This window comes from Penicillium waksmanii (genome assembly GCF_028829765.1).
Source record: "Penicillium waksmanii strain IBT 27052 chromosome Unknown utg000004l:1.0-5674109.0:1.0-5678898.0, whole genome shotgun sequence".
Taxonomy (NCBI): Eukaryota; Fungi; Ascomycota; class Eurotiomycetes; order Eurotiales; family Aspergillaceae; genus Penicillium; species Penicillium waksmanii.
Window position 1 is genome coordinate 3,261,807 of NW_026643251.1, and position 18,152 is coordinate 3,279,958.

General features: G+C 51.0%; 6 protein-coding genes across 6 annotated transcripts; 2 read left to right on the forward strand and 4 right to left on the reverse strand.

Moving 5' to 3' along the window:
* Positions 1 to 1,346: 1,346 nt before the first annotated feature.
* Positions 1,347 to 2,970, forward strand: N7481_004019 (MCT family MFS transporter; the record flags this gene model as incomplete). The annotated part of the gene is made up of 3 exons (XM_057263238.1): positions 1,347 to 1,644; positions 1,698 to 2,736; positions 2,805 to 2,970. 3 exons carry the CDS (start codon positions 1,347 to 1,349, stop codon positions 2,968 to 2,970), a joined length of 1,503 nt encoding a protein of 500 aa, XP_057124899.1.
* Positions 2,971 to 4,117: 1,147 nt separating this feature from the next.
* Positions 4,118 to 5,741, reverse strand: N7481_004020 (uncharacterized protein; the record flags this gene model as incomplete). Its single annotated transcript, XM_057263239.1, has 3 exons — positions 4,118 to 5,007; positions 5,398 to 5,676; positions 5,714 to 5,741. 3 exons carry the CDS (start codon positions 5,739 to 5,741, stop codon positions 4,118 to 4,120), a joined length of 1,197 nt encoding a protein of 398 aa, XP_057124900.1.
* A 1,132-nt stretch (positions 5,742 to 6,873) lies between these two features.
* tcsC (putative two-component osmosensing histidine kinase (Bos1)) lies at positions 6,874 to 11,068 on the reverse strand (the record flags this gene model as incomplete). Its single annotated transcript, XM_057263240.1, has 3 exons — positions 6,874 to 6,900; positions 6,979 to 10,660; positions 10,731 to 11,068. The coding sequence occupies 3 exons, from the start codon at positions 11,066 to 11,068 to the stop codon at positions 6,874 to 6,876; spliced, it is 4,047 nt and encodes a 1,348-aa protein (XP_057124901.1).
* A 2,281-nt stretch (positions 11,069 to 13,349) lies between these two features.
* Positions 13,350 to 14,941, forward strand: N7481_004022 (phenylalanine--tRNA ligase subunit alpha; the record flags this gene model as incomplete). Its single annotated transcript, XM_057263241.1, has 2 exons — positions 13,350 to 14,791; positions 14,851 to 14,941. 2 exons carry the CDS (start codon positions 13,350 to 13,352, stop codon positions 14,939 to 14,941), a joined length of 1,533 nt encoding a protein of 510 aa, XP_057124902.1.
* Positions 14,942 to 16,030: 1,089 nt separating this feature from the next.
* On the reverse strand, positions 16,031 to 16,589 carry rps21 (40S ribosomal protein eS21; the record flags this gene model as incomplete). Its single annotated transcript, XM_057263242.1, has 2 exons — positions 16,031 to 16,265; positions 16,558 to 16,589. 2 exons carry the CDS (start codon positions 16,587 to 16,589, stop codon positions 16,031 to 16,033), a joined length of 267 nt encoding a protein of 88 aa, XP_057124903.1.
* A 334-nt stretch (positions 16,590 to 16,923) lies between these two features.
* Positions 16,924 to 17,869, reverse strand: N7481_004024 (uncharacterized protein; the record flags this gene model as incomplete). The annotated part of the gene is made up of 2 exons (XM_057263243.1): positions 16,924 to 17,534; positions 17,593 to 17,869. 2 exons carry the CDS (start codon positions 17,867 to 17,869, stop codon positions 16,924 to 16,926), a joined length of 888 nt encoding a protein of 295 aa, XP_057124904.1.
* Between the last annotated feature and the right edge of the window lie 283 nt (positions 17,870 to 18,152).

Here is an 18,152-nt window from a genome sequence, read left to right on the forward strand (position 1 = left end):
ATCTCGGTTTATCTCAAAGATAACAAAGGGCCCCTGACTATCAGGACCCGCCGTGGCTTGCGATGAACGTGATTGCGGGATGGGTATTGGCTGCGATAGTACTCCGTACATGAGCTGAAATTGCTTGTTTCGGGTGATAAGCTCTGGATTAGCCTTTGACTCGCTGCAGTCCCGAGGTACATGGACCGCTGCAGGATTTATCCAGAACTTGGAACTTGAAGGGGAGGGATCCTCTAGGGCTTGGAAGCCAGGCTAATTAGTGCGTAGTATTCGCAGTTATATATACCCGCCCGCCTGCTCCCCGCCAACAGACCGGGACAGAACTTGAACATCCTAAAGAACTTGGATTGAAATAAACCCCGCTGGAACCAAAAAAACACTCCGAAATCTCTTCAAAAAAAAGAGAAATACCATCTATCCTTCGTCTCAAACTGGAAGGATCAAAGCTAGATGAAAGAGTAGGTGGCCGGCTGCCAAGATCCTTGCGGGATTCAGCAAAAAATGGACTCGCGGGGAATCGAACCCCGGACCACTCCCATGCTAAGGGAGTATTATACCACTAAACCACAAGCCCAATTGGATGAAAGGTGGCCTCACTTTAGGTTATATGAACTAAAAGAGCCGATATCTCACCCAAGAAGGCATCCACTCCCAAGTCCATAAAATCCACCGCGGATCTTGCTTGAGTGGACTCACTACGGAGTAGTAAGTGGCGATTAAGCCTGCGACCCTCTTTATCGAGACTAAGATTTACTTGCCACATGGTCCCGCTTTCATTGGGCAAACATATGGCTTGGTTACACAAGGCAAGCTTCCTGTCGGTCCATGCCGATCTTCCGGCAACGCATGTGGTTGATGGGGGTGATTGGGTAAATTCTCCGAATCTCCACGTTTTCATGGCCCTCCCTTGAGTGCTTCGATCCTATACCGGCGTCTTATATCGATCGGAGTTCGGAGTTGAAGTGTCCAGTTCGTAATAAGCAAATAGAGAAATGGAGTACTTCGTACTCGGGCGAGAATGGCCCACTTACCCGCCACCAATAGCCGCTCGTGACCGAATTTTCCACGTTATGAAAACGGGCCTACAAAGACCCATGAACCATGCTCAAAGCCAATCGGGGAGAACTCCACAGAATGAGGTGAACCCCCAACTTTTGGATTGCTAATGACCCCTCTCCATCTTCAAACCCATTTCATCTTCCCCCAGATCCCCACAATATCTCAGCCTTCAAGTACACCAAAGGCAGCGTGAGAGGGCACTTCCTCGACGGAAATTTGTCACCTCCATAATAAGGGGAAAAATATCCAAAGCAACTTACGGAGAGCGGAGCTACCCTCAACATATAATGTCCACTTTTTCGGGCCTCACCACCACAACATCTAATGCATCGGGTCGCCATCAACATGGTATCGACCCTACTCTCGACCACACGGTCGTGTCTGAAATCTACGAGACAGAGGACCAGGTGACCGGAGCTGATCTGGAAAAGACTGGTACGCATGTCTCCGATTTTGAAAAGCAGGACCAAACCCACAACCCCAACCAGGATGCCGAACATGAGCCAGCTACCGCAAACAAGTCAGACAACAACGATGAGCTCTATCGCACGGCTTCTACGGTAGCCCCTTCGCACCGCTCCGTTCGTAGGGACCCTATGAGCCGGGTGACGACTGATGCGGAGGGAACACTTACCCAGAGGGTGGGCTTGAAGCATGGCTGGTGGTGCTCGGGAGCTTCCTGGGTCTTTTTGGCTCCCTGGGACTCGTCAACACCATTGGTACTTTCCAGGCCTACATCGAGAATCACCAGCTGAAAGACTATAGCTCCGGTAACATCGGGTGGATCTTTGGCATGTATGCCTTCTTGACCTTCTTCTGCGGTGTTCAGATCGGCCCCATCTTCGATGCCCGCGGGCCGCGTTTTCTTGTCCTGGCAGGCTCCATCTGTGAGATGGCGATGATGATCCTTCTGGGGTTTTGCACCAAGTACTGGCATTTTATGCTTGTGATCGGTGTTCTGGGCGGAGTGGGCGCGTCTTTGATATTCACCCCAGCCATCTCAGCAATCGGTCATTTCTTCTTTGAAAAACGTGGAGTCGCAACCGGTATTGCTGCTACCGGTGGCTCGATTGGGGGAATTGCCTTTCCGCTCATTCTGGAAAGCCTTTTCCCCAAAATTGGATGGGCCTGGGCAACCCGTGTGATCGCCCTGATATGCCTAATCGCTTTTGGATTCGCAAACCTACTCATCAAATCTCGCCTACCACAACGGCCTTTCTCCAGAGAAAACATCCTTCCGGATTTCAAGGTTTTCCGCGAGCCTCGATTTGCATTGACTACCGCCAGCGTGTTCTTTATTGAGTGGGGTCTCTTCGTGCCTATCAGTTACATCTCCTCTTATGCTCTGGATCAAGGCTTCTCCACGAAACTTTCATACCAGATGGTAGCCATTTTGAACGTTGGTTCGTTCTTCGGAAGATGGCTTCCAGGATTCTTTGCTGATTATCTTGGCCGATTCAACACCTTGATTGCGACTGTGGCTCTCTGCTTGCTGTGCAATGCATGCCTCTGGCTTCCTGCCGGGAACAGTCTGGCATTGCTCATCGTATATGCCGTCCTCTTCGGCTTCTCCAGTGGAAGTAACATCAGTTTGACGCCTGTCTGCGTCGGTCAGCTGTGCAAGACCGAAAACTACGGTCGTTATTACGCAACCGCATACACGATTGTGAGCTTTGGGTAAGTATCAGTTATTGAACACAGTTTCTGATGTCATTTGTACTCATGACTGACATATTCGCTACTAGCACCCTGACCGGTATCCCCATTGCCGGAGAAATCCTATCGCGCTGCAATGGTGAATACTGGGGCCTTATTGCTTTCACTACAGTGTGCTATGCGGCTGGTCTTGCTTGCTGTACCGCCGTAAAGGTCATACAGGTCGGCTGGCGTCGTCCTCTCGCTATTTACTAGGTCACATAGGCTACGCGCCCATGTTTACTTGAAAAAGTTGCAAATGCAAGAAATACCCACCCTTTGAATACCAACGACACGACTTCATGACCTCGCAGAATAAAAGCGACTAAAATTGCACAGAGATTGAATTTATATATTTATATATATACATTTTGAATTTTGAAGACACCGCCATATTGAGTGCCAGGCGGTTTGAACTTATTTTTCTCTCCACGACCATATTAGCGACCCAACAAACAAACGCGTCAATTTCGCATGCATCTTATCATAGGTTAAAAAGTTTCTAGTTTACTAATGCTAATCGATTTTTCATCGTTAAATCCATCGGGGGGGGGGTTTCGCATGGTCATCTCGATAGTTCAATTCACGATACAATGATCTCATCCGCTAGGAGATCGCATAATATCTCCGAGGGGAACAAGAACCAGGTTCAGGTCCAGATCTATGTAATTTGGCAGTCACAATGATGGTACCTGATTCTGTCAAAGCCCGAGGAACCTGCGGAATATATTTCCAAGAGGAACGGCCGGAAGTGCTGCGAGGACCATGGAACTTGGTAAACATAGGGCTCCCCTCAGCAAGACCAACCATATATGGTCATCAGCCCATACCTGGAAACTAAGTCAATGACATCGCTCGATCATCACTACCCTTCAAGGTTTCTGGCTATGCGCTACATATTACAAGGTCTTTGTCTCTGCACCCTCTGTCCTTCTACCTTGCTTCCATCTTCGCTTTTGCTTGCTGTCCAGATTGCTTCGCTGTGTGTTGTCTTGCTCCTGTCCGGCGGTTCGTGCAACGCTGTGATCTGCATCAAGTTGGCTGTTGCGTGGACTTTGCTTCGATCCGATTGACTTTGTTTTACATTCTCTTTTCTTGCTACTTATCCATCCAATCCCGCCATTACAAATTTGAGTGGCCCCGGAACGTGTCAACCTTTCTATGATCAATTGTCCTCTTGACTGAACACTCACTCGCTTGATTGTTTTCACGCCCAGACTCTTTGATCTGCCATCATGTATCCTAATAGATGCATGGCTTTGCTGGCCGCCGCTTCTTGCATACTATTGCAGTGTCTCCCAGCGAGTGCAGACGAGCTGGCTATCCTTGTTGACCGCGACGAGAACCGTCACTTGGTAGAACGTCATAATATCGCCAACACGGGCGCCCTGAGTTCAGCCGTTGCTTCCGCTACCGAAACATTCCCTGGTGAAGAGACCGGAATTCCCTGCTCAACTTCACCTGGGTCTACTGGTGCACCTGGTGGCGGTACCTCCCCTGGAGGAGGAACTAGCCCTAGTGGAGGCACATCCCCCGGCGGCGGTACAGGCCCTGGTGGTGGTGGTAGTGCTAGCCCTAGCTCTACCGGTAATCCTGGCGGTGGCACTTCTCCTGGTGGTGGCACTTCTCCTGGTGGTGGTACGTCCCCTGGAGGAGGTACAAGCCCTGGCGGTGGCACTTCCCCTGGCGGTGGTATATCTCCCGGAGGAGGAACTAGCCCTAGTAGTGGTGGTGCTAGCCCAAGCTCTACCGGTAGTCCTGGCGGCGGCACCTCTCCTGGCGGCGGCACCTCTCCTGGCGGCGGCACCTCTCCTGGCGGCGGCACCTCTCCTGGTGGTGGCACTTCTCCTGGTGGTGGCACTTCTCCTGGTGGTGGCACTTCTCCTGGTGGTGGCACTTCTCCTGGCGGCAGTACCTCTCCTGGCGGCGGCACTTCACCCGGTGGTGGTACTTCCCCTGGTGGTGGAGGTACAAGCCCCGGCGGAGGCACTTCTTCTGGAGGTGGCAACTCCGGTGGATCTATCTGCCCTGGGGTCTCTTCTATCTGTGCCCCATTTTGTCCCACTGCAACTGTGTCTACAGTGACAGTGACAGTGACTAGCTGTCCAACATCTGGCGGTGGTGGAGCCGGAGGTGGCCCATCTGGAGGAGGCCCATCTGGAGGAGGCCCATCTGGAGGAGGCCCATCTGGAGGAGGCCCATCTGGCGGTGGTCTGTCTGGCGGTGGCCCATCAGGTGGAGCGGGTGGAGGTGCTGGCGGAGGAAGCAGCAGCGCTGGTGGTGCTGGCGGTGGAGGAGGTAGAGGACCCTCAACCTCTGGCGGAGGCTCCTCAGGTGGAGGAGGATCGGGCAATCCTTCGAGAAGTGCAACTGGCGGCGGATCTGGAAGTTCATCTGGAAGTGGAAGTGGCAGCGCAAGCACAACCAACCCCGGATCGCAAACTACTTCCAAGAGCTCGACTCCCTTCATCCCCAGCACCCGTACAACCAGTACAACCAGTACAACCAGTATAACCAGTACATCCAGTACATCCAGTACAACCAGCGGGCCAGTTTCCAGAGCTTCCATAACTTCCACAGCTTCCACAGCTTCTACTTCAAGCTCAAACCCAGGCTCTAGTCCCAGCACCTTGATAACAGTACCTTCCTCGACCACCACACCCTCGGAATCGTCTCCATCTACAACCCCAGAGAAATCTCCATCCACCACCCCAGAGAAATCTCCATCCACCACCCCAGAGACATCTCCATCCACGACTCCAAAGGCATCTCCATCCACGACTCCAGAGACATCTCCATCCACGACTCCAAAGGCATCTCCATCCACGACTCCAAAGGCATCTCCATCCACGACTCCAAAGGCATCTCCATCCACGACTCCAGAGACGTCTCCATCTACGACTTCCGAAGAGTCGACGTCCACTGGCGAATCCAGCACCAGCCCCGAAGCGTCGCCCACAGAAAAAGTCAAAGAGAAAGGAAGTCATTTTCAACGACGAGACTCCAATGTGATTCGACGGGAGCCCGGTATCGTTACACGGGGAGTGCTGAGGAATATAACCGCGCCGTTCACTAACACGAGCAGTATTTTCTCGAATGCGACGACTGCTCTTAACGTAACCCATGCCTCGACTCAATTCACCGCGACGGGGACGAATGTTCACCCTTCAAGGCCGCACTGGGGTCGTATTTGGAATTAATTTGCTGGTTATTTGGTCGTTGAGTTTTTGGGGGTTGGTATTTTTAGAACTTGAAGCGAGGGGAGGGCGTTAAGCTGAATAATTTTAGGATCTGGTTGATAGTTTCAGCCTTATATAGATCTAATAATATGATTGCTCGTTTTTATGATCTTCTTTCTGAGGGAGGGAGTGAGTGTGCTGGGGGACTACCTGCGCTCATTGCCTTTATTCTACAACATTAGTACTACTACTAGTACAATCAGGGCAAGTCAAGGAAGGATAGATAGTATGGAATGAATTCTTGCCTTGTAGCCTCGCCTGAGATGAAACATCCCAAACAAGAACCAGTAAACACCACCAGTGGCAGTAGGAAAAAAAAAGAGAAGCCTCGGAACCTTGGGCGTCCTCTCTAGCACCAAAAAAGATGGCTCGACAAGAACGTGGAGGGAACAAATAGGTACAATACAAAAATAGAAATGATGACAGAAACAGGCTCCAAGGCAAGATTGCAAGCGAGAGAATAGATGGCAAAGCAAATGTGACGACACTGGAAACCCCAATGGGATAGATCAAAAGTAAAAGCACGCCTTCTTGTTGCAAACTCCACCTTCAGTCACCCACTTGACTGCCCAGGCCCTTGTTGAAAATAAAAATGATACGCCAAACACCACCAGGGATAGGTACCATGGTAAACGAATGCAGAAACGGGGTCACTTTGTGAAGCGAGAAAATGACAGGAGAATGAGGTAGGTGGGTATGAGATGAACAAAATGTCGGAAGTAGGAAATGGAGGAGGTGCTCACGGGGCCCTCTCAAAAGAGGTCTTTAAGAAGAAGCGCTCAAAAAGACTCAATATAGACAGGGTATCAAGGGCCACATCAAGCCATAGAGGCAGATTTGCATGGCGAGAAAGTACATTGTTCAAGAGATGCAAATAAGCTCAGGTACTGTTGGATCGCAGTAATGACTGTTTGAGAATACAATAAGAATTAGCCAGGGTGTTCGAATGTGTTTTCCTCTTCAACATACAATGCTTTTAACGTACCCGATCATCGATCATCTCTTCGTCTTTGTCCTCTGTTGGACTCACTACGCTTCCCCGAGCGATCGGACCGGAGGAGGTGATGGAGCGAGTCTCAGCACTCGGCCGCGTGGGAGCTGGCAACGGCTTCTTATTTTGAGACTGTTGCTGCAGTTGCTGATTCTGATTGTCGGACGAAACGGAGGAGTGGATCGGGTGCATTTCTCCGCTGCTGGAAATCCGAGACTCCTTGCTCTTTTCGAGAAGAGAACCACCAAGCGTAGCACACTTGAGAATGGTCTGCATCATTTGATTCTGCTTGAGTGGTTTGGACAGATATTCGTCCATTTGGGCCTGGATGCACTTTTCACGATCTCCTAACATGGCATGTGCCGTAAGAGCAATGATTGGTGTCCGCTGCAATGCGCTCTCCCGTTCATACTCGCGAATCTTGCCTGTGGCTTCAAATCCACCCATGACAGGCATTTGAACGTCCATGAGGATAACGTCATAGCGGCGCTTCTTGACGGCCTCAACGGCCTCAAGACCGTTGCCGACGACAAAGACGTTGTGGTTGTGTTTTTGAAGAATCTTCATCGCAAGTTGCTGATTCACATCGTTATCCTCAGCAAGAAGAATGTCGAAGGAGCGGGAGTTGTCGGTAGTGATCGGGGTCGAGCGGCCTTCAAGAGCTGGTAGCATGCCATTGCCCAGATCGATGGGTTGGCAAGGTGTCGTCATATATGAGCTGATACCAAGATCCAGAGCGGACTTCAGGCTCACGCATACCAAGGGACAGACTAACACAATGGGAATATACTTGAACTCATCGAAAGTTCGTAAAATCCGAGCGGTGTCGACGGAGTCCACAATGATGACATCGTACGCATGGCCCGACTCCTTTCCAGAGGGGTCCTGAATTTCAGGTGGTGGAACATGTTCTTCATTCCGCACAACCAGTGGCTCCAAGTCAATTTGCTTCAGCATTTTCAAGACATTAGCCGCCTGGATTCCATTCTGTCCTTTGTCGATGAAGAGGACTCGGTGGTCACGATACGGCATAAGTTGAGATGCAATAACCTTCAATGATTGGTCGGCAAGCTTGACGACGCAGGTGAAGTGGAATGTACTTCCATGACCGTACTCGGATGTGACCCAGACATCACCGCCCATGAGATTGACCAATCGCTTGGAGATGGACAAACCAAGGCCTGTGCCACCGAATCGACGAGTTGTGGAACCATCAGCCTGTTGGAAGGTATCAAAGATCAGGTCCAACTTGTCTTCCTCAATACCAATACCCGTGTCGGAGACGGAAAATTCGAAGGCATATTCGTTGGTGGTGCATTGCTCACGATCCGATTTGCGGATGGTGAGTTTGACTTCACCATGCTCTGTGAATTTGATGGCATTTCCAACCAGATTGAGAATAATTTGGCGTAGACGGAATGGATCACCAATGACATAGTCCGGTACCGTATTGTCGACTTGATACGTCAGGCTCAGGAATTTCTCATTTGCCTTGACAGCCAGTGTTTTCAGAGCATTGAAAACAGTGCCACGCACGGTGAACGGAATGCTTTCAATGACCATTCGGTTGGCTTCAATCTTTGAGATATCTAGTATATCGTCGATGATCGTGAGCAAACTGTTGGCCAGATTGTGCACCACATTCAGCATCTCTCGAGTGTATGGTTTCAAGTCGTCGGTATCCAACGTGAGTTGCGTCATTCCGATGATACCATTCATCGGGGTTCTGATCTCGTGCGACATATTGGCCAGGAACTCGGACTTGGTGCGATTGGCAAGTTCGGCAGCCTCCCTGGCGGCAGTGTTTCGCTGAATACTATCACGCAGATTGGAAACCATCTTGTTGATCTTGCGCTTCAGTTCGTCCATCTCACCGGAAGCATTGACAGTAATAAGTTTGGTGAAATCTCCATCTGTCGCGGCATCCGTAATTTCACCAAAAGCACGCACTTGGGATGTGAGATTCTCGGCCATGGTGTTGACGTCCTCCGTGATCTCTTTCCAGGTACCTGCAATTCCTTCAACATTGGCTTGTCCACCCATTTTACCATCGACACCGACATCGCGGGCGACCTTTTTGAGTTCCATGGCGAACTTAGCCAGCCGACCCACCATGTGATTGATGGTGACCTTGAGGGTAAGAATCTCTCCTTGCGCGTGCACTTCAATCTTCTTGCTCAGGTCACCCTTAGCAATGGCCTGAGTGACGTCGGATATACTTCGCACTTGAGATGTCAGGTTTTGGGCCATGGTGTTGACGTTGTCGGTAAGATCCTTCCATTTTCCTTCCACATTGTCGACCTTTGCTTGGCCTCCTAAAGTACCATCGGTACCGACTTCACGGGCGACCTTGCTGACCTCGAAAGCGAAGGTGTTTAGACGGTCAACCATGCCGTTGATAGTGCTCTTCAGGTCAAGAATTTCACCCTGGACATTGGCTGTGACTTTCTTGGTCAGGTCACCCTTGGCAACAGCCGTAGTGACATCAGCAATCTCACGAACTTGGGTCGTCAGGTTATTAGCCATTCGATTAACGTTCTCAGTGAGATCCTTCCAAGTGCCTTCGACGTCATTCACTGTGGCCTGACCACCAAGTACACCGTCCGTACCGACCTCCTTGGCGATCTTGGTGACTTCCTGCGCAAATTGTCGCAGCTGGTCCACCATGGAATTGATAATGTCCTTGAGCTCAGCAATTTCACCTCGGCAGTTGGCTTGCACCTTTTGCGTCAGGTCACCCTTGGCGACGGCCTTGGTGACAGTTGCGATATCTCGTACTTGCGTTGTCAGATTATTGGCCATTGCGTTGACGTTGACCGTGAGTTCGTTCCACATGCCCTGGACACCTTCTATTTGAGCTTGACCTCCCAGCACACCTTCCGTACCGACATCACGAGCGACTCGTGTGACTTCAGTTGCGAATGTTCTAAGCTGGTCCACCATGGTATTAATCGTTTGTTGCAGTTCGAGAATTTCACCTTGAGCACGGCTTTCAATCTTCTGACTGAGATCACCGTGCGCGACAGCAGTTGTAACAGTAGCGATTTCTCGCACCTGATCCGTTAAGTTTTTGGCCATAATGTTCACGTTTTCAGTAAGCTCCTTCCAGATACCATGGACACCAGTGATTTGTGCCTGTCCACCTAGTATTCCTTCAGTTCCGACCTCACGGGCGACTCGAGATACTTCACTACCGAAAACTTGTAGCTGGTCCATCATGGTGTTAATCGTTCGTTTGAAAGTAGCGATTTCCGGGTCCATCTCCAGGGGGTGAATTTGGACCTTCATCGAGAGGTCACCGTTGGCGACCTGCGTGATAATACCACCGATTTCTCGCAAGGCCTTCTGAAAGGCCTCGTTTGCCTGTTGATGTTTGCGTAATTCGCGTTCCAGGAGGACGACATCCTCATTTTCAACCTTGGTGAGGGCACGGCGGGTGTGCTCCTCTTGTTTCAACAGTTCGTCGCGGACCTGCGCAATGATGTCCTTCTGGAAGCTGATTTCCTCGGCCTGCTTTTGCACATGGTTTCGCAGGATGCTGATATCTTCTTCGCGGACGACCCGGGTGCGGGCTCCAGTTTCGTCCTCCTCGTCGGTTTCGTCATCGTCAAGGTCCACAGTCGGGGGCGGTTGCTCTTGCACTTGCACTTGCTCTTCGGGGCCCGAGGGGGGTTCGCTGCCGCCGATTGGGTTGATTCAGGTTTTGCTGCTGTGTGAGGCAATGAGAGTCAGAACCTTGACCGGACGACAAGCGATCGAGCCCAAAGGTCCACAAAAAGTCTGGGTTCTTCTCGTTGGATCCGAGAGCAGTCAGGGTGGTCTGCTGGGGATTGTCGGGGAACGTGTGATGACTGACAGCTTGGAATTCCAGGTGGTGCACTCGGCGCACCAAGGCCTCCAACTCGGCCTCGAAGGCAGCCTTTGCAGGACTCGGATCTCCGGGGAGTGTGGAAGATTTGGCACCATTGCTTGATGGAAATTGAAAATCAAAAGGAGGGGAAGATGAGCCAGCGGTAGGCTCGTCTCTGGCCAGAGACTGCAAGACCGCAGTCGCGGCCACAAGAGTCTCGTCCGCACCAGTCATTATGCCCTACGATCGTTAGCGAGCGAGAACGTTTCCATGATAACGAGAAACCAAGCGACCCTTGACCCAAAAACCAACGAAAGACCCCCAGGGGAAGAAACGATGATTCCAAAAAATGGCCGAAATGAACCCCGAATAGGGAGTTATTCGGGGGGAGAGGGGGGGGAGGAGGAACTTGGGAGGGTATCGATGCGGGAGTTCAAGCTTACCGGACGGGGGGTTCTGCCACAAAAGATAGACGAAGGGATCTAGGACGACATGGGGCGATGTAAAAAAAGGAGGATCCGGGACCAAGAAAGAGAGAGTTGACACAGCCCGAAATATTCGGGCAGAGGGGGGGGGGGGTTAGATGATAGATAGCAACACTGCAAAAGGTTTGAGTCGGGGAGACGAAGGAGACCAAAGGGGGGAGCGCCCGGTTATGTAATCACCACGCTCTTCCTTTTTTTTTTTTGCGGGGGAGGAAAAGGACGGAGGGATAGAGAGATGCACAAATTATAAATCCCCAGAAAATGAGAGAGAAGAAGCTTTTAAGGTTTTTTAAGGGGGTGATGGGGAGAAAGATGTGAAAATTGAGGAGAGAGTCAGAGAGAGAGAGAAGGGGGGGAGGGGGAAGGGGAAGGGGAAGGGCATGATTGAGGATTTCAAAAGGGGCGGCGATGCCGACTGATTTCTCTCTCTCTCTCTCTCTCTCTCTCTCTCTCTCTCTCTCTCTCTCTCTCTCTCTCTCTCTCTCTCTCTCTCTCTCTCTGTCTCTCTGTCTGTCTCTCTCTGTCTCTCTCTGTCTCTTCTACTGTCTCTATTTCGCTGCCTTTTCTAATAGGTAAAAACTACGCAAAGCAGACAGACGCTGGCACTCCCGTACTCGACTCGTACACCATAGCATGCACGCCCAACCAACAGCAGCTTACATCCCGGCAGAAACGGAATCATGGATTTGGCTCGCACGGACAAGTGCAGGCGATAGAGTTCCCAAGAGACCAGGATACTGGGGAATAAGGGAATAAGGCCCTGAGCCGTTTCATCTCCCTTGATCCGCTGGCTATCGAACGAGTAACCTTGAAAGCGTGATGATCGCCGCTGGAACTAGGGCCGATCGCAAGTCCAACTCGTCATCCCGGCAAGTTCGTTGTTTGAGTTGTCAATAGTTTATTCCTAAACTACCCCCCTCCTCCTCTAAATCCTCAAAAATCCTCCGTGATCACCGCGCGGCCCAATAAATTCCACATGGGCTTTTGAGAGGTTCGAATAGTCTGTAGCCCCGAGACTTCAAGGAACGGTTCTTGCGGGTGGACTCTACTGGGTCCGAACCTTAGTCCCAACCAGTAAGAAATAGCGGTGCTTCGTTGTCTCGGGGCGAGTCTGCCACCGTTCCGGAGTTGTTTGATGTCCACACTCGCTAAGGATACTGGCCTCTATTTGGGTGGCTGAGACGGTGTCCTCCTGGCCTCCTCCTGGTCTCGTGCGCCGAATACTCTGTAGTAGTCCTGGACAGCGGTGGAGGAGAAGGTTCAACGGTCGCTGCCAGGGTACTTGGTTGCTGGTATCCACTAATTCGGTATCACATCACCTGGCGGGGGGGGGGGGCAGGGTTTTGCGAAATGGCCACGAGATAATGACACCATGGCTGCATGATTGCAGGTCATCCCAGCTGCGGGTGCCAAGAGATCACCACCTCACAGATATTAAACCGGTCAAGGCATTCTCAAAGCACACGTCAGGATGAAAGGTCTTAACCCAGACGCACTGACGTTCGATATTGCCTCCGCTGCACGCGTACGAGTACAAGTACAATGTACGAGTAGCCCGTTGATGAAACGGCCACGCCACTTAAAAAGTACACGAAAGCACCGGAGGGAAAAAGACGCGACTGGCGAGCAGCGAGCCAAGATATTCCATATGAGCTGTAGAGCAGGATAAGCGACATAAGTATTGAAGGTTTCTCCGGATGATAGTGGAAGTACCCCGAGTCCGTATACGAGTACGCAAGACTAATCTGCCGAGCGAATCGGATGATCACTGAGTCACGAGTTGAGTGGTGAATGATTAGACATCGAATCAATCAATCAATCAATCCAATGTACGGAGTACATATGTACAAACGTAGCGGCTGCTTGAATGGTGGGGGTGAAACAGCGCAAGTGGTCGCTGTGCCCGCCGCACCATCACTGGAAAAGAGTCATCGTAATTTTGGCGGGCACCAGTCCCAAAGTCCGACCTCATTCCCATACGCTCCCCCGCTCAGATTTTGACAATTTTCCTGCAGGAAAAGGCCGCAGCCATGGCGTCCGACCTGACAGCCCCGATCCTGGACGCTCTATCCGCCTCCGATACCCCTATCCTCTCTAGCGAAGCCTTCCCCTCCGACCCCTCATTGAAGGTCAAAAGTGCGCTGGACCGCCTGGCCACCCGGCAGATGGTCGAATATGAGACTATCGACAAGGAGATCATCGAACTTACCCCCGAGGGTGAAGAAATTGCGACCAATGGCAGTCACGAGGCCAAGGTTTTCGACGCCGTCGTCAAGGCCCTGGATGGTCTGAAGATTGCCGACTTGCCCGCCATTGTGGGGAAGGATAACGCCAAGGTTGGCCAGGGCAATGCCTTCAAGCAAGGCTGGATCAAGAAGGACAAGGACTTGCTGCGGGCAACCCGCGAGTCGATCGTCGATCTGACCCGCGAAACCCTGCTCACCGTGCAGCGGACAAACACCCTGGAGGATACCAAAGCCATTGCGGACCTGAAGCGGAGGAAATTGATTACCCTGTCCAAGGCTATCACCTTCAAGATCACCAAGGGCCCCAAGTATGCCCGCGAGTTCGTCAAGGAGGAGACCGATCTTACCTTCGACATGCTTTCCAATGGAGCGTGGAAAGATATCGAATTCAAAGCCTATAACTTTAGTGCCAAGGGTGCCCTAACGCCCTCCGGTGCCCTGCACCCACTGAGCAAGGTGCGCGCGGAGTTCCGCAACATTTTCTTTGAGATGGGTTTCGAGGAGATGCCCACCAACCGCTTCGTTGAGACTGGTTTCTGGAACTTCGATGCTCTTTTCGTGCCCCAGCAACACCCTGCCCGTGATCTCCAGGACACCTTCTACATCGCTGATCCCCTTACCGCCGATGGACCTCGCGAGGACCCCGCCAACGACCCCCACTGCCCCAAGAATACCCAAGATAAGCCGCTCGACTACAAGAAATACTGGGACAACGTGCACGATGTCCACGAGAAGGGCAAGTTTGGTTCAATTGGTTACCGTTACCCGTGGAGCGCGGACGAGTCCCTGCGTCTTGTCCTCCGTACGCACACCACCTCCATTTCGGCGTACATGCTGCACAAGCTCGCTGCCAACCCGCGGCCGGCCCGCTTCTTCAGTATCGACCGTGTCTTCCGAAACGAGGCCGTCGATGCTACTCACTTGGCAGAGTTCCACCAAATTGAGGGTGTGATTGCTGACTTCGGTCTCACTTTGGGTGGTCTGATTGGATTTATGGAGGTTTTCTTCGCCAAGATGAACATCCACCAGCTTCGTTTCAAGCCTGCTTACAACCCCTACACCGAGCCTAGTATGGAGATCTTCGGCTACCACGAAGGTCTGGGTAAGTGGGTGGAGATCGGTAACAGTGGTATGTTCCGACCTGAGATGCTGGAGTCGATGGGCATCCCCAAGGGTATGCAGGTCTACGGTTGGGGTCTGAGTCTGGAGCGTCCTACTATGATCAAGTGAGTCTAAACCGAATTGCTTTATATTTCCGAATTAACTACTGACATATCGTTTCTAGGTATGGTGTCAGCAACATCCGCGAGCTGCTTGGTCACAAGGTCGACTTGAACTTCATCGAGTCTAACCCGGCTGTGCGCCTGGAGAAATAAAACTAAACTCCAAAATTAGCACGCCTGGATTGCATCAATTGTTTATAGACAAAATTTTCTGTTCTATGTTGTGTTTTGCCCAAAGAGGCCTTGAAGTTAAGACTCATGGCCCTTTTTCTGGAATGACGAGTTCATGCGGAAGGTCATGTTTGCATGTCAATGAAATGGACGAGGAGAAACGAATAAAAAATCAATTATGTCTCTAAATCAACAGCCTTATACCGTGGAGAAACACAACAAGCCAGGAAAAGGCCACGTAAAAGTTTTTTTTTTTTTTTGACAAGGTAGAGGTCATAGTTTTGAAGCCGAAATGGCCAACGGATCACATTGGTATAGTAGTAGTAACCAGGTTTTACGTTGAGGGAGTTGTCCCTTGGTCTAAGTTTATGGATCCGAATGTCCCACCCGTATCTGTGCCCCAGTGCATTAAACTCTGCAACAGTGGCTCTTCAGTAGGCGGGGAAGAAGGTAATCTTCGGCGATGGATAGTGAAACAGCTGTTTCTACTCCCTCGCTCATGGAGACGCAGACAACAAAAACACAGACCGGGTTACGATCCGGTTTTCAAAGTCCACAAGAATGAGGAAGCCTTGATATGCCGATGAGATAGGGAATGGGGAAGTGGGATGGGGAAATGAGGAATTATTCAAGTTTTTGAAATTTGATTTTGGGGCTTTTGTTTCATGATCGTGAGGAAGAGGGCTGCAAGAAAGGAACAAAGGCCTGAAGGGAAGAAAGGGTATTTCTCTTGCGAAGAAATTCCCCCTTGGTCTATCGCAAAGGCGTAAAATAGAGGATTTGAATAGGCGGCATTGTAGTATTACAAGGCCGGACCCATTTAAAGTCGTTATTCCATTCTCATTTTTTGATAGATAGGAAAACAGGGTTTCAAAATTTAGGCGAAGGAGACTACCAGTACACCCTCATCCATTTTTCTCTTATTCCAATCCCCGAACCTGGACCATCTAGCCACGGTTCGTCTCTGTGTTGCCAGTTAGTTGCATGTTCAATCGAGATGAAGCGAGGTGGGAAAGCTAACCATAATATCAACCCGTCAACACCACCCTAGTGCGCAAACTTCATGACGATTTAACGCTGACGGTTGGCGGACCAGACGTTCTTGAGGTAGCCGTCCTTCTGGGCAAGGCGGTTGAAGGAGTCGTCGGACTCGCCGCGGGCACGGATGAAGCCGCAGAGAGCGTAGGTCTCGTTCTCGCCGGTGTAGCGGCCGTTCTCGTCAACCTTGCCAACGGAGAGCTGGACAGAGGCGTGGTCGTTGGCCTTGATGATGCGGTTGGTGGCGCTGCACTTGCGGGGCACGTAGCTATCAAGGGAAGTACAGTTAGTATCCTTTGTATTTTTTTTCGTTTCGACTCATATTGAGTATCGAAATTCGCTTCCCCTCCAATCGACCGGTGTCCTGAATTTTGTCGCCAACAAGACAGCGCGCATGAGTCCACTGGCTTTGGAATTCGAATTTTATTCCGACCAAGCCTCGAAAAGGTCCGTCTCTTTTGTGGTCGGGAATTCAATGCGGTATGGCGAATGTAGGCAGACAAGACACAGGACACCGGATAGATTGTAGCGAAGGTGAGTCGGATGGCGGAAACACATACAGATCGACGATCTCTCCCTTCTCGTTCTCCATTTTGGCGGGTTTGATGTAGAGGATTGGACGGGCGACGGTGAGGTTGGAGGTGGAGGGTTTTTCGGTCCGCACAAATCGGGACTCAAATGATTTGTGTGGGTCATGTGACTCTTTGTCGAGGGCTGGCGTGGTGGAAATGCAACGTGCGTGGGCTTATACCCGAGCCATATCTTTGGCCGTGGCAATACTACGCTTCATCTCCCGCCCAGGAACCCTGGGAACCACCGGAACCACATAATCCAGTTGCCGTTGCTTGGATGCATATTATTCAGATTGCTGTTATGGTAGGACACAACATTTGATGTGCCACGTATATAGTCGTTATCTATAATATCTAGAGACTGCTCCGACCTTCTTTTCCTTCACGCAGGGCATCTTTCTTCCATGCCACAGTCACTTCTCTCGCACTTCCCTTTGTGAATCGTACAAGGACAACTCGATCAGACTCGCCTCGCTTGTCGGAGCCCTTCAGTTCGGGCCCGGCATCATCTAAAGCCAGAACCACCCGGCCATCCTCGGTCGCTTTCAGCATCTTGGGTGAAATATACTTGTCCGTCCATGGGGGAGAGCCCGAATGTACAAATTCGATCAGTGCCGCCCGGCGTTTCTCCATTTCTTCATTGGAGACAGTCGAATGAGGATTCTGATCAAGAAATCCCGATACCAAATGTAGAAGTAAAAACTGCGGAGGGAAGAGAATGATTTCTCCTTTCTGTGCACGGTCAAGCCATGCAGCAGCTGGGAGAAATTGGGCCTCGGTGACTTCAACGCCACCATCGCTGGTCGGAACTTGGATCTCATCCCGCTCGCCCTCAGTAGGGAGACCTTCCAGCAATTTCTTGTCTAAATTGACAGGAAGTGGCATAAAATACAGGTACATCTGGGTTGTATAGCGCTTGGGGTTATGAATTGGGGTAATCCAATGCGTGAACGGAATCAACGGGTCTTCTCTCGAGTTAGCACTGGGATCTGAGGGGTTCGAAAGTCATCAAGATAGACTGACCTATATCAGGCTCAGCTGCTGCATTCTGCTGCCTTAGCCAGTCGCCAAAAGTAACTTGGTTTTGATGAATAAGGCGTCGGCCTTTCTCCCGTGTTGCTTCGTCGACTACAAGCATCTTCCCAGAGGCTTGGTCTGTAGCAAGTAGAATGCCACTTTCTTCGAAGAGCTCTCTGATTGCTGCATGTCGATACGAAGGACCATCATCGTGGTGGGCATGATCTTCCGGGGGGAGGGCATGGCCCATCTTGGCTGGATAGATTTCCGCCGGGAAAGACATGGGCGGAGGCGAAAGAGCTGGATGTCTGCACTCGATGCAGCAGAAGAATCTCGTTCTTTGGGGAAACAAGAATTACGCTGGACTATTGTTAGCGGTGATGTCTTTTTTGACAAACATTCATCGAATGCTTCTACAATGGTCCAGATTTGGTCGAATCCGTTAGGCTTTAGGCATCACACGCCGGAAGTCAACACACCTCGAACTCGGTCTAGCCACAGCAGGCTGTTTCTTTTTTTGGCCGTCTTCCTTTGCGCGTGGCATCCTGGCAGACTGGGTAGTTGAC